Source organism: Diabrotica undecimpunctata, chromosome 4, assembly GCF_040954645.1.
Source record: "Diabrotica undecimpunctata isolate CICGRU chromosome 4, icDiaUnde3, whole genome shotgun sequence".
Taxonomy (NCBI): Eukaryota; Metazoa; Arthropoda; class Insecta; order Coleoptera; family Chrysomelidae; genus Diabrotica; species Diabrotica undecimpunctata.
In genome coordinates, this window is record NC_092806.1 from 67794874 (window position 1) to 67808475 (window position 13602).

General features: G+C 32.3%; 1 protein-coding gene across 1 annotated transcript in view; it reads right to left on the minus strand.

Annotated features, from left to right (window-relative positions):
• Positions 1 to 13602, minus strand: part of SREBP (Sterol regulatory element binding protein) — a 49522-nt gene that overhangs the window by 1684 nt on the left and 34236 nt on the right. The window contains exons 9-12 of the mRNA XM_072529661.1: positions 12817 to 12991; positions 7654 to 7958; positions 3748 to 3906; positions 2122 to 2257 (exon numbers count right to left, since the gene is read on the minus strand). Coding sequence (XP_072385762.1) covers positions 2122 to 2257; positions 3748 to 3906; positions 7654 to 7958; positions 12817 to 12991 — 775 coding nt within the window. The remainder of the gene's footprint in view (positions 1 to 2121; positions 2258 to 3747; positions 3907 to 7653; positions 7959 to 12816; positions 12992 to 13602) is intronic.

The window sequence follows — 13602 nt, forward strand, 5'->3', positions numbered from 1 at the left end:
GTTTAAATTCAGCGTTTGTTCAAATGCCTCACATTTGTTGCCAAAACTTAAAACTAAAATTTCATGCTCTCGGTTTTAAAGGTTAGGCACTAATAATGGAAACTTCATAGTGGCCAGTCAATGAAAGGGATAGATTGTATTGATCTCGTGAGAATCATAAAAAGATGGCAAAAATCGTGCCACATTTATTTATTTAACACCTGTATAAAATCTGAGTTTATTTGCGACAAAATACAAAAACTGCATATGAAAGCTGGAGTCTTTACCTTTAAAACGCATCTTGATTTTTGTCGATAGGTCACTCGAATCAAAAGATATCGAATTTTTACCGTCGAGCTGATACAAATTTTAATGAACATTGATTTCGCGCGCGTAACTGACATGCAAAAACCGACGGTCACTTCAAACGTTGTTTCTGAGAGAACGGCTAACTCTACACAGAAAGTGTTAAAAACATTTTAGTTTAAAATTATCTAAGGTACATTTTCTATTTGAAACATTTTATTTCTACGGTGAACAGATTCTTGGTAAATCGATTTTTTTGCGTTTTTACCCCCCCGCGAGGGGGATTTTAGGGGGAAGCATGGGTGTAAAACTGGTAAACTTTCTTGCATCTTTTTTGGGTCCCAAAATTAATACTCTCGGCAAAATTTAGCTTGTTCGTATGAATTTTAGAGGTTCAGTTGCATTTTCGTCTCTGACGACTGGAGTATTATATTCCATTGTTTACCTGCTACAAAAAAGGTTCAGTAGCTTTAACTGATTATTTTGATAATAAAATGACAATTGATCAATAATTAAAGAGCTGCAAAACTGTATTAAAATAAAAACATATTTATCAGAACACAAGAGTTTAGAGTTTATTGAGGAATAATATATTTACAAAATCAATTTTTCTTAAATATAAACACAAACAAATAAAACAAATACAAAGCTAAAAGTTAGGTTACTTTGGATTAAGTGAAAGAACTTCACGATATGACCAAACCGTAAATAGCATTTCATGTAATTTTCTGCTGTAGCTTGGTCATTTTACGCATCGCAACATAGGACATGGTACATAATACCGTTTATTATTAATATTATAACTAAACTTAACCTAACTTTTAGCTTTGTGTTTGTTTTATTTGTTTGCATTTATATTAAAAAAAAAATGGATTTTTTAAATCTGTTATTACTCAATAAACTCTTGTGTTGGGATAAATATTGTAACGTTATAAACTTCACATGTGTTATTTTTCTTTACATACTTAATTAATTTATTTCAATTTCTTTCGGTTTTGTTCATCTATTAACATTATCTTTTATTTTACTATATTTATTCTAAAAATAGTTGGCGCTCAACCCTTAGATCAACTTTCTATTTACTAAATATTCTGTCATCTAAATTCCAATTTTCATTTTCACTACATATTCTAATTTCTTTATTCACACCCTATTACGTTCTTTAAGATAATATGACAAATAAATTTCTATGCCTCACTTCAATAGATAGTATATCTATCAGTTTGCAACTCTGCTCTGTTATGTCACTTCAATTATAGGGATAATTCAATAGAAAGGGAGATTAGTTTTAATAATGTCTTTTGATTATTTAAGCTGGATCTTCAGTTCAAAATTCATTTTACACATTAAATCTTTTCCTGGGGTGAGTACTTACATTTCTAGTTGATCAATTTTTTATATCTGTGTTTTTATTATTTGACTTCTTTTTTATACATGCATACCCTCATACGCGCATGTTTCTTTTAACTTTATAATTCGTCTTATATGCAGCTAATATCTTTAATATAATTTAACTAATTCATTTATAAATAATTATATTTATTTTATCCTTGCCAATTTGGTATTTAAAATTGTAATTATTTTCAATCTTCATACGGCAAGGAAATATTTTAAAACATGCAGTTACTAACACAAGGTTAATTTTTCTTGTTTTTTGGCCTTATTAATTTTTCTTGTCCGCCTTTTCGAAACGAAAGAGAAGCTTTTGAAAGAGATCACCGCGATATTCTAAAAAAAATTTTACCTAGTTTATAAAAGGAAAATTAGGAATCTCCCTAATATAGTTTATACCTATCAATATTGTACATATATAACGAATATTTAATTGTTGTTTACCTTTGCCACAGATAATTGAGGATTTAGCATGTCTTTGTCGTAGACTTCTATCTAAAAGTTGCTGAGTTCTACCCGGTGCAGCACCTGCCATCAACCTGGCTGTAGCTTCATAAAGGAAAACTCTCGATAAGGCACTCTGAAAGAAAATGATAAATAAGAGCATCACACTGACCAAGAGAAACTCAAGTCGCAAAAATATTCTAAAGTAATATATGGAAGAGTAAAAAAAAATAATACTAGTAGATAATAAAATAAGTAAACCCTATAATTATTGTAGTGATACTTTCAAAAACCCGTACCGTTTAATTGTATCGAATGGATAGTTTAAATTGTTATTAAATATTTGAAGCAACAATAGATTGTGAAGGCCCAGCTGAAGTATTAAAAACCTTGGACAGTGGGATTATTATGCCAAGGCTGTAAAATTACTGTAAATTTAAAAAGATTATACTAGATGAGAAACGTTTGAGTTTTTACTGGTATATTCAACAGTCAGTTTAATTCTAAAACAGTACAATCTAATTACATTTCTCCATAGGTGTATATCTTGTGCCATATTAATATTAATACCCTTTATCAACATGTCCTGCCTAAGCGTCTCCCCAGGTCTTTTTTGGTCTTCCTCTCCTACTACTTCCAGGAACCCACAGATCAGCAATTCTTCGTATAGGGTGATTAAAGTCTCTACGTTGAACATGACCATACCATCTTAACCTATGCTCTCTCATCTTGGCAACAATTAAAGCCACCCCTAGACTTCCTCTAATACACTCATTCCTAACTTTATCCTATCTAAGCATTCTCATTTCCGCCACATGCATTCGTTGTTCCTTTTTCTCTTTAACTGCCCAACATTCAGTTCCGTACATCATAGCTGGTCTTATGTCTGTTTAATAGAATTTTCCCTTCAGCTTCAGTAGAATCACACAGCACACCGCTTGCTTCCACTTCATCCATCCAACCCTAATTCTACTGCATGCATCTCCATCTATTCCCCCATTACTCTGTAACACCGATCCTAGGTTCTTAATTCACCATCCAAATATATCCTTCTATTTGTACCAACCAACTCTATCTTTAAATAAACATTCCAAATACTCTGTTCTTATCCTACTAAGTTTTAAACATTTTTCCTCAACAGCTTGTCTCCACTGTTCCAGTTTTTGTTCTAAGTCGCTTTCTCTATTTCCTACTAACACTACATCATCAGCATACATTAAACACCACGGAATATTACCCTGTAGTTTCGCTGTTATTTGATCCAGAATTAATGAGAATAAATTAGGACTAATTTCATGTCAAATATAATTACCGACCGTGAAACTTGAAACCAAGCAAACCAGTCACATTGTGATAATAAGTCGACTAGGTTCAGTATAAATTTTGGTATTGGGTTATTGTGAAACTTAAAATTGACGATGAAGGAACTTAAAAGCATATGCATTTTATGTTATAAATATTTTGCAAAGGAATATTCCGAATGGAATTCGTATCTGTTTTCGGCTTCGGTTTTAAACCACATCAGTATCTAAACCACATTAACCTAAAACGAACTAGGCTCCTTAATCTATTAAATATGTTTGGACAACTTTTCAGTAACTAAAATATAATTATTAAAATACTTACGGGTATATGTTCTGCAAGCGACCTTAAAGAAGCCAGGTCCACTTGAAATGATGATAATACACAGCTGGAAACTGGATTTTTCAATCCATTATCTACACAATCTTCCCAAAGTGAAGTTCTGGTTTCCAAAAGCCAATCGCAGACCAGTAAATGAGCCAGCTAAAAAGATCATATTAACATTATCATTTCTTATTTTTAATAATTTAATACTTAAACAATGGTAAAGTAAATTCAATACAAATAAATATGTAATTTATTATTTACATTAGAATTTTTCAAACTCCATTGTTGAAAAAATATGACCACATTTTAGATTTAATAATAAAAACAAGTCCTACAGCAAGTTAGATATCCTGGCTATTTCTTTTATTACATCGATATTGGTTTTTTCTCGGTCCATGATATCTTCAACAGTCTTCTATAACACCAGATTTCAAAAGAAAAAAAAATCTGTTTATATAATCTTGTTATCAGTTGCTTTGAAAGATCCCAGTTGCAAAGAAACTTTCTCATTTAATTGAAAACATTTCTAACTGTTTAGAACCTTGTACTTATTTCTCTTGTTTGATCATTATTGTGTATTATAAAAGTGTCCAGCATTTTTGTAATTACCATATATATATTTTCATTTTTGCAGAACTTATTTGTATTCTTGAATACACGGTCTTCATTCCGGCCCACTACCTAATATTATTCAGGCGGATGTTCTTCGACGCCCCCGAGTTCTTGGACCTTTTATCTTCTCTTCATCTCTTTTTAACATCAGCTGAATTAGTTGGTACTTCTCATTGCGCATCACGTACCCTAAGAATGACATCTTTCTGATTTTCCAGGTATGCATAACTTCCAGATATTTCTCACACATTGAACCACCGTATTATCTGTGACATGATTGATAGGTGTTAAGATCCAGGCTTCCACTCAATAGAGAAGAATGGAAAGCAAATAGTATCTCAAGACTCGTGTTCTTAGGTTAATATTCAGATGCATACTACATAAGATCTTCCGGCGATAAGTCGATTGAAGACAGCCTTTTCTATGAGACATCGAATCTCGTGTGAGTGATTACATTGTTTATTTAGACTACATCCTAGATATTGTCGACTTTTGTCCACGGAATCGATAAAGTCAACTAAAGCATGATACTGTGACTAACATTAGTGTTAGTCATCAGTTAGTTGACGTTAATGTTAGTTATAGTATCATGGACTAAACAAAGAAATGAATGAATAGAGTGATGGCTGACTGGCCCGGGCAGTAATAAAGATGGTACAGCAGGGGGTGGGTGGGCATATGTATTAGCCACTGAGCCCCGGTGCTTTAATGTTCTTCAATCAAGAACATATATGTTTCTGGGTGTTGGTCTTTAAATAATCCTTCAATGTATTACCTATATCTTTCATATATTCTCCCATCGTCGCAAAGCAGTTTGTTCTGTTTGTCCAGTATTGTTATTTCTTCGCGAGTTGTCTTCTCCTATTACGCCCTTGATTTTTTATGTAGATTAAAAGTGTCATGCTTCTTTACAGGGATTCTATTTCAGGATTGTTTCCCCAGTAACAACTCTTTTGCTTTTTTGATCTTTTTGTAGATGATTATATTTATTTCTTTGTACCGTCTTTCATTTTTGTTTCTGTTCCTGCGATCTTCCATGGATTCTAATTCTTCTTCTGTCATCCACTTCTGTTATCTGCTTCTGTATATTTTTCCCTGTTTTTAGTTTACGGTCTGCTACTGAATAACATATTTTTAATTTATTCCATATATCAGCTACACTTATATTTTCTTGATTAATATCTTTGACTATGTTATTTTGTTCTTGAGTTCTTCTGTAAATTCTTCTTTTCCGATGATATCTTTTAACGTCTGGATGACACCCCGTTTTTAGACTTTTCTTTTACAGACTCTTTGCTTGTGTAGCTTAAACCTAACAAAAGGTTATGGTCTGAGTAAACATCAGCTCCTGGATATGTTTTTGTAATTTATATAGAATTCTGATAACTTTTTGGGGACAGTCACCTAGAGATTTCCAGGTCTTCAAGACAGTAACTGGAAAAATGTGGTCATTATTATCACATTGTTTATTTATTGACAGAACTGTAGGAGTCGATCTCCTCTATCATTCTTTATTCCCAATATAAACAGTATTTGCAACGACTCCTTTGCCAATTTTAGCGTTTTAGTGTTCCAGCAGAACATTAACTTCTTGCTTTTTGGTGTACTTTAGGGCATATGGCTTTAGTTGCTCATGGAATATTTCTACTTCTTGTTGTAAGCGTTCGAAAGTTGGGGAGTATGGCTGAATATATCCATGTTAATTGTCGTGGCATTGATTTTGAGTACTGCGACTTCACTCGATATTCCCACGAAACCAAGTACACAGTTAACTTCTTTGTTCACTCTTATAGCTCTCCGTTTTGGTTTCTTGTAGATACTTCTTCGCAATAGTATACCGTACTGTTTATTTAACAAATTGTTTGTACCGTTGACTAATCTTTGGAGTTCTTTTACTGTACTTGAAAGATGACCGTATCATCCACCAATCCTATATTGTTTATCATTTTACAGTTGATTATGATTCCATATTTTTGCGATATCGATGAAGAGTAAATATTGATTCGTTGTATATGCTAAAAAATAACGGCGCAGACCATATGAGTCTCGCCCCTTTTTTATCTATATCACCCCACCTTTCGGTAAGTTGTCCTTCTATGTTAATAGGACTTGTTGGTTTCAGTATAAGATGGTAAGTAAGCCTGATAAGCGATATTCTAAGACTGTAGTAATTGCATCAGTGTTTCGTGTCGGGCCTTATTAAATGCCTTTTCGAAATCTATACAGCAGACTACTGAATTAAACTTTATTTCAACAATTATCTTAAACATCTCCCTAGCTTAAAATGTGTAGACGTAAGCTGAGCTTTAAGTTGCACTGAAGAAACATTGCACTTCAATTAACATGCAATGCAATCACAATGCACCTCAACGAACAACTTTGAGACAACTCTTTCGTGATGTTTGTCATTATCATTGAAACAAAACCTGACTATCAAATAAGTAAAGATATATTATTGAATTTAAAGAATAAGCGGCGACAATATTAACCTGTGTATGTTGTACTCTCTTATGATGCAGCCAATATATATATTTGTTTCGTTTGTCTGTATTTTAATCGTGATATTTGTATTTCGGTAGTTGATTGCTCTAATCAGATGTACTGAGTATCTTATTTTCTCCATAATTTCAAGTAGTTTAAATCAATTTCCTTGACCCTCGTCCTCCGCGCCTTGACGTAAGATGGTTTATAATACACAATATACATTGATCCACGGTGATCATTTCCCACTAGTTTTCACGGAATTGCAAGAACTTTCGGTTTCACAATTTCCTCCCTTATAAATTGTAATGCTGAATCAAAACCAGTCATCAGTTTTTCTTACCTGTTGTAGTGTAGGTTGCATTAATTTCCTGATGGACAGTAAGATCACACAAAACTAAATTATTATTTCGATTCAAAAGATGAGATGGTATTAAAATTTTCTAGAAAAACCATTTTTTTTTCTACATATCTTTCATACACACAAAATTGGAAATAATTGAAATTTGCACTTTTCGTTGGATGCTGAGCCCTTCACTCTAGACATATCATTCATAGCACGGTACACCAACGAGTTAATATCAACAGAACTTCCAACTTAAATCTAGACTTAATCATCATCACATACGCATTTTAAGATATTTTGAATATATTATAGTGCGTTTGCCATTAATAATAAGCTGGTGATAATTACACTTAAAAAAGCCAAATGGTAGTTGCTTTCGCAGTATTTCAATTGCCACTGTGACTTAAGTGGTGATATAGAAGGTATCGTAATAACTAAAAAAGTATTAATAAATAAAAACCTACCATAACTGTTTGGTCCTTTTTCTTACAAACAGTAAAAGTCAAACTATCCGCTAAAAGATGGCTGGCGTAGTCGCATTGCAATAAAATCTTTTTAGGGCTTATACTTGAATTCTGAGTCAAATAATCTCTTCTAGCTATGAAGGCTGCCACGATCGCTTTTGGTAGTGGATCACTGAGTGATGCTAAGGGTTCTGGTACCATCTCGATTTTCTTGTAAAGTATTTCCGCTTCTTGATCGCCTAAAATCCAATGGCAGGCGATAGACAGAATCGTCATCCACCATTGAGCCACCTTATCTTGATGACCTGCAAAAAAATTCAGAAAGTCACTTATTTTTCTATAACAGTAACGAAAACAATTTTTTAACTAACTTATTTTTTCAAATTTTTTAGATATGGCGGCCTAGGTATCTCAAAGGTAAGTGCCGAATGATGTGGCTTCGATTCCTCACTACAAAAATGAAAAAGTAGTGCTTAAGTAGCAGCTTCGAAGACCTGATAAATCAGAAAGTAGTAATCTGTTTAGTACAGCACCTACACTTCGTCAAGTCGTTCGGATTCAACAAGTTACATTACAATGACCGCTACCATCCAGTGAATTCTACCACGTGGATTCAACACAGGGCTACCGCTTGAACATTCTGGACTGAATTGCGAGTATCGGACAGCAAGATCAGCAATTATAAAATTATAAAAACACCATGTAAAAATCAATATTTTCAGTCTGATTTTTATTTATTGTATTGTTACTAACATCTTTGTAAGTCGAAAATAAAAGTTTTAATTGTGAGTTCAGTTTTTAAAAAAGTATTTTTCCCAAGAACATTCATAATTAACGTTAAACGCTCGGTCCGTCTACCTGTGTACATTTAATGATACACAACAAAGATATATACAGAGGAGTTACCTAAGCTCAATACGACTTGGTAAGAGATATTGTTAGATTAAAATTCATAACAACCACAGGAAACATCTTCTTCCTCTTTATAAGCAATTCTGCTTGTTCATTGGCGGATTAATACCTCTATGGAAGGTTATCACTCCATCTTTTGCGCGGTCGTCCGATACTTCTTCTGCCGATTGGTGACTTATCTCTTGCTATTTTGACGACACGGGTCTCCTCCATTATGCTTATGTGGTTATTCCATTCTTTTTTTTTCTATTTTGTGTCCATTCATTTATACACTGTACGTTACATTTTCTTCTAATGTCTTCACTTCTCTTTCGATCTCAGCGTATTTTCTGTAATTCTTCTCAGTACTCTCATCTCTGCCATTTTCAGTAGCCTTTGCGTTGTGGCTGTGTCGGGTCTTGTTTCTGAGGCATATGTCATTATTGGTCTTACACTGGCTTTATAAATTCTTGATTTCATCTCAGTGTTAACGTGTCTGTTTCGCCATATAGTGTTATTAAGGCATCCTGCCATTCTATTTGCCTTTTATATTTGATCTCTCACTTCTTTGTCTAGGTCTCCATAGCTAGACAGTGTAATTCCCAGGTATTTTATTGCCATTACTTGTTCAATACTGATGCCATCAATTTCTATTTTACATCTGGATAATTCTTTGCTGACTACTATTGTTTTAGTTTTCTGAGATGAGATTGTCATATTAAATTCTTTTGCTATGTTAAATCTCTGAACCAGTCTTTGTATCTTCATCTTGGGCTATCAATATTGCGTCAACTGCGTAACAGAGTATTTTGATTTCTTTGTTTCTCATTCTGCATCCTCTTCCTTTGTTAACGCTTTTGATGATTTCATCCATGATCAAATTAAAGAGCATGGGGCTCAATGAATCCCCTTGTCTTAATTACAGGAAACACACAGGAAACATAAATCAAATAAAGCGAAAGCACGAAAAATTTTAAAGAATAGCATCAACCACCAAGATTCTAACGTCAACTTCAGGTGCATAATTGGTAGACAAGACGGTCAAAAAGATGACAAGACGGTCAAAAAGATGACAAGACGTCAACATGGTCTACCACGCTAGATAACAAATAATGCCCTGGTGACCGAGACTGAACTACACCTACTACAGTTATATACTATTTTGTGGGAATTAATGAAAATTAATTCAAATAATCTTCTAACCCATCTGATCGGGTTGGAAGGTTACGGTGACAAACAAACTTCCTATAAGAAAGAATGGATAGAAAAATGAAGAAGAGAGATAGACATAAATGAGTATATACCTTAACTTTATTTGTAAATATCAGCTTGGATACACTTATAGAAAGGTGCAAAATCTAGAAAGTATAAAATGAGCGATAGGGTGATAATCATTTTTTTTTGTGCTGATGATTTGATATTTACTAAAGTAGAGAACGAGGTTGATGAATGTATTTGGTACTTTTTTTACTTCAGCTAGAACAGTTACTCGATACGACAATATCTGCAAACATATAAACTAAATGTATGACCACATAAAAAATACCCATCACATATAACACAGGACTGGAACTTTAAGAAATGAAAATATAACAGGTACATCTTGCAACGTCCGAAAACATTGGATTAGTTTCGAAATTTCGAATTAGAATACGAAAATTTGTTTACATTTTTAACAATGTTTAAACACACAATCGAAGACCGACTAAAGGGAAGTTAAGCTTTAGAACTTTTTGAAATATTTTGAAATTGTATTATTTATATTAGTATTCAGTATAGTAGAAAATAAATATGTGAGATCATTTTACTGGATCTAAAATTTAACAAGGGGTTTAATTTTGTTAATTTCGAAATAATATGTTTTAAAAAAGTTTAGACTTGGATATAGATATAGAATCAGAAATATCCAAGAGCATAAGTAAGAAAGCGAAGAAAAGTATATTTATGAGAACATAAATAACGGCAACCATTACAGAGCAATATGAAACTAGATTACTGATAAACCAAGGTTTTCGAAAATGGAGCCAAAACAGAATGATAACTATATGCCAAATTAGATTTAACCAATATCGTACATCATCATATCTGCTTAAAATTAATCGATCTCGTAGTGCACAATATATCTCTGATCAGATGGGTAACATACAACACAACATTTTGGACTGTTTTCTTACATCTAATAATGTTTAGTATGTTTTTGAATGCACTGTATTGTTTGAACAATTTTCATCGTTCCATTAATTTGAACTGTTTATTAACATTAGAAAACATTGAAAATATAGGTAATCTAGTAAGTGATATAAATATTGCTTTTACTCAAAACAAATCACTTTCAGCAATTTTTATAGATATAGAATCAGCCTATGATAATGTACATTCTCTACGAAAAAAATGGAAATCTCTTAAGCTTTGACATCACGTATCATATTACTATATTCCGATAGAAGTGTCAATAAAAATAAATTATGAAACATTGGCCCTAAATCGACCAATATTTGGTTGCCACAAGGAAATATAAATTTTAAATATGATTTTTAAAAGCTTTTTTCCACGTTTCATTGCCACCGTAGAGTTGAAAAAATAAAGTAAAGTTAATAGTGAAATAGGAAGTTTTTGACCGAATGGACTGAACAGTATTATTTTACGCTTCCTGATAGATAGACCTGGCGCTGTTCTAATTTGTCTAATATGCAATAAAACTGTCGCTCTTATTAAAAGTACTAATTTAACGGGACATTATGAAACGACACATCAACACTTTCATCAAAAGTTTCCTCTGGGAATTGAAGCTCCCAAGAAAAGCACAAGACATATCTAGCTTCTTACAAAAAAAAGTAGTACCGTAGGTGGTACTGTAGACTAGCGCGTAACCTCAATCTTTGTTTCTGTACTTTCAAATTAATTAAAAAGAAACATTATGAAACATTTCAAAAATCAAAATAACAAACTATGGTCAGTTTTGACATTTTGTATACCTAATGGCCAGCTACTAGTTAGGTACACAAATGAACTCTTCGCTGTGACTATAAATATGAAAATTTTTAAAATGTTTTACTAATTGTATTTATATTAAATTATATTTCTATGAAATTATGAAAATACAAATAAATATAATTTGATAGTAAATTTAATTATTATATAAACTAAATAAGATGTTTAAAAATAAGTTATATTAAAAAAGTGGAACAGGAGGCGGTACTGTAGACTAGCGCGGAACTTCATACTATGTTTTCTGTATTTTTAAAAATTAAATAAAATATTTAAAACTAAATAAAGTAATTTTAATATTTATTTATTTTTTATATTTTAAAGAAATTCAATAAATTATTACGTTTGCTCCTAACGCCACCTGTTAACGTATTAACAAAGCATAGAAGCATACGTTGTTTACTTATGACTAACCTGTCCAAATCAGACCAAATATTAATAATAAAATATAAAAAAATATCATATGATAGTAAATTTGATTATTATATAAACTAAATGTTTAAAAATAATAATTGTGTTTATATAAAATTATTTTAAAACTAGAATTATTATAAAAATTTAACAGATGATTCAATGTTGTTATTAATCGAATAACATCTATGACTTTTATTAAATTTTGACGATCGTTATGAATCTAATCTGTAGAGAAAAAAAGTAATACGGCGCCAGTAGAGAAGTCTCGCTCCAAAAAACACAAAAAATTTGCAGACGCTGCTTTGCATATATGTTGGACGCTGAATAAACACCAGAAGCCATTTTCAGAGTTATAAGATTGTTAAAGAATTTATGCTAGGAGTCTGCAGTACTTTTGTTGCCGCAATCCACAGTATTCCATTGTCTGCAAAAAGCAATACAAGAAGAATCGAAATATTTGCTGCAGACAATAAAAGGTGTTATTTCAAAAGATTTCCGCGGTTAGTACAATTAAACCTAGTGCTAAGATTAATATTATTACACGAATTAATATTAAACTTAACAGTCTTCCGGGTTGAACCGCGTCGATTATCATTGCGCCGAGCCTTCGACATCCTCTTCGATGTCTTCTTCAGTGATCCGAGGTATCAGTCTCCCGAGCCCTCTGACGCTATTACACTAATCAATGCATTACTGCTACTGGGAACAGAAGAGGGTTCATTCGATGATGACGTGGTTTAGGTGGAGGTAGGGATTGGAGATATATAATCTTTTTCAATTTTGAATTAAGATATTTGGCGTTATGAATGTGAAAGAGATGAAGATACAGTGAAATAAACAACATAATATTGTTTTGATTGTTTTACTTACATTGTTCCGATGAGGCTCCAAATACGGTACGGGCGTCAACAGCAACATTATCTTTTAAAAGTTCGAGATACATTAAAGCATCATTAATATCTGTCTTTTTATCTTGTGTGTCATTTTTTTGTCCCGGTGTTAACAAAATTTGCAAAGCCTTCTCTAAAAGATGTTCCCTGTATATCTAAAAAAATGATTCTATTAATCAAAAATAAAAATTCTTAGATTTCGGTAGTGATATAGTCTTTACAATCTAAAGTTAACAGAATTTGCAAATTCTTATTGAGATTCCGTTTCGTCTACCTCTCTGACTCATACATTACTTTTTGAAAAAATATATTTATGTACGAAGGATATTACTACTGTGCCTCTTAGAGTCCGAGGATTTTTAAGTTGCCCTAAGGCATAAACACCTATTAATACCTGCGCTGCATACAAACTTTTATATCGCATTAAACATATTTGCCTTTAATCCTATGCAGGGTGGATTTCCCCATATGTTTCTATCTTGAGTTACCCCAATATTAACCTTTACAGATATGTTTCGCCTAACCATTTATCGTCATGTTTTCTTTGGCCTAGTGCATATAGGAACATGATAATTGATATTTTGATACCATTAATACCATTTTATATATGCTGTCTTTTGGTATCAATTGTTGCCACATCTAGATTTTTCCTAATATGAGTAAATTCTAATTTTTATTGTATATTGTATATAACAATATACATATTTAAAAAATTCACAAAGTCAATTTGATTTTTTTCATTTTCATTTCTATATAACGACCTTAT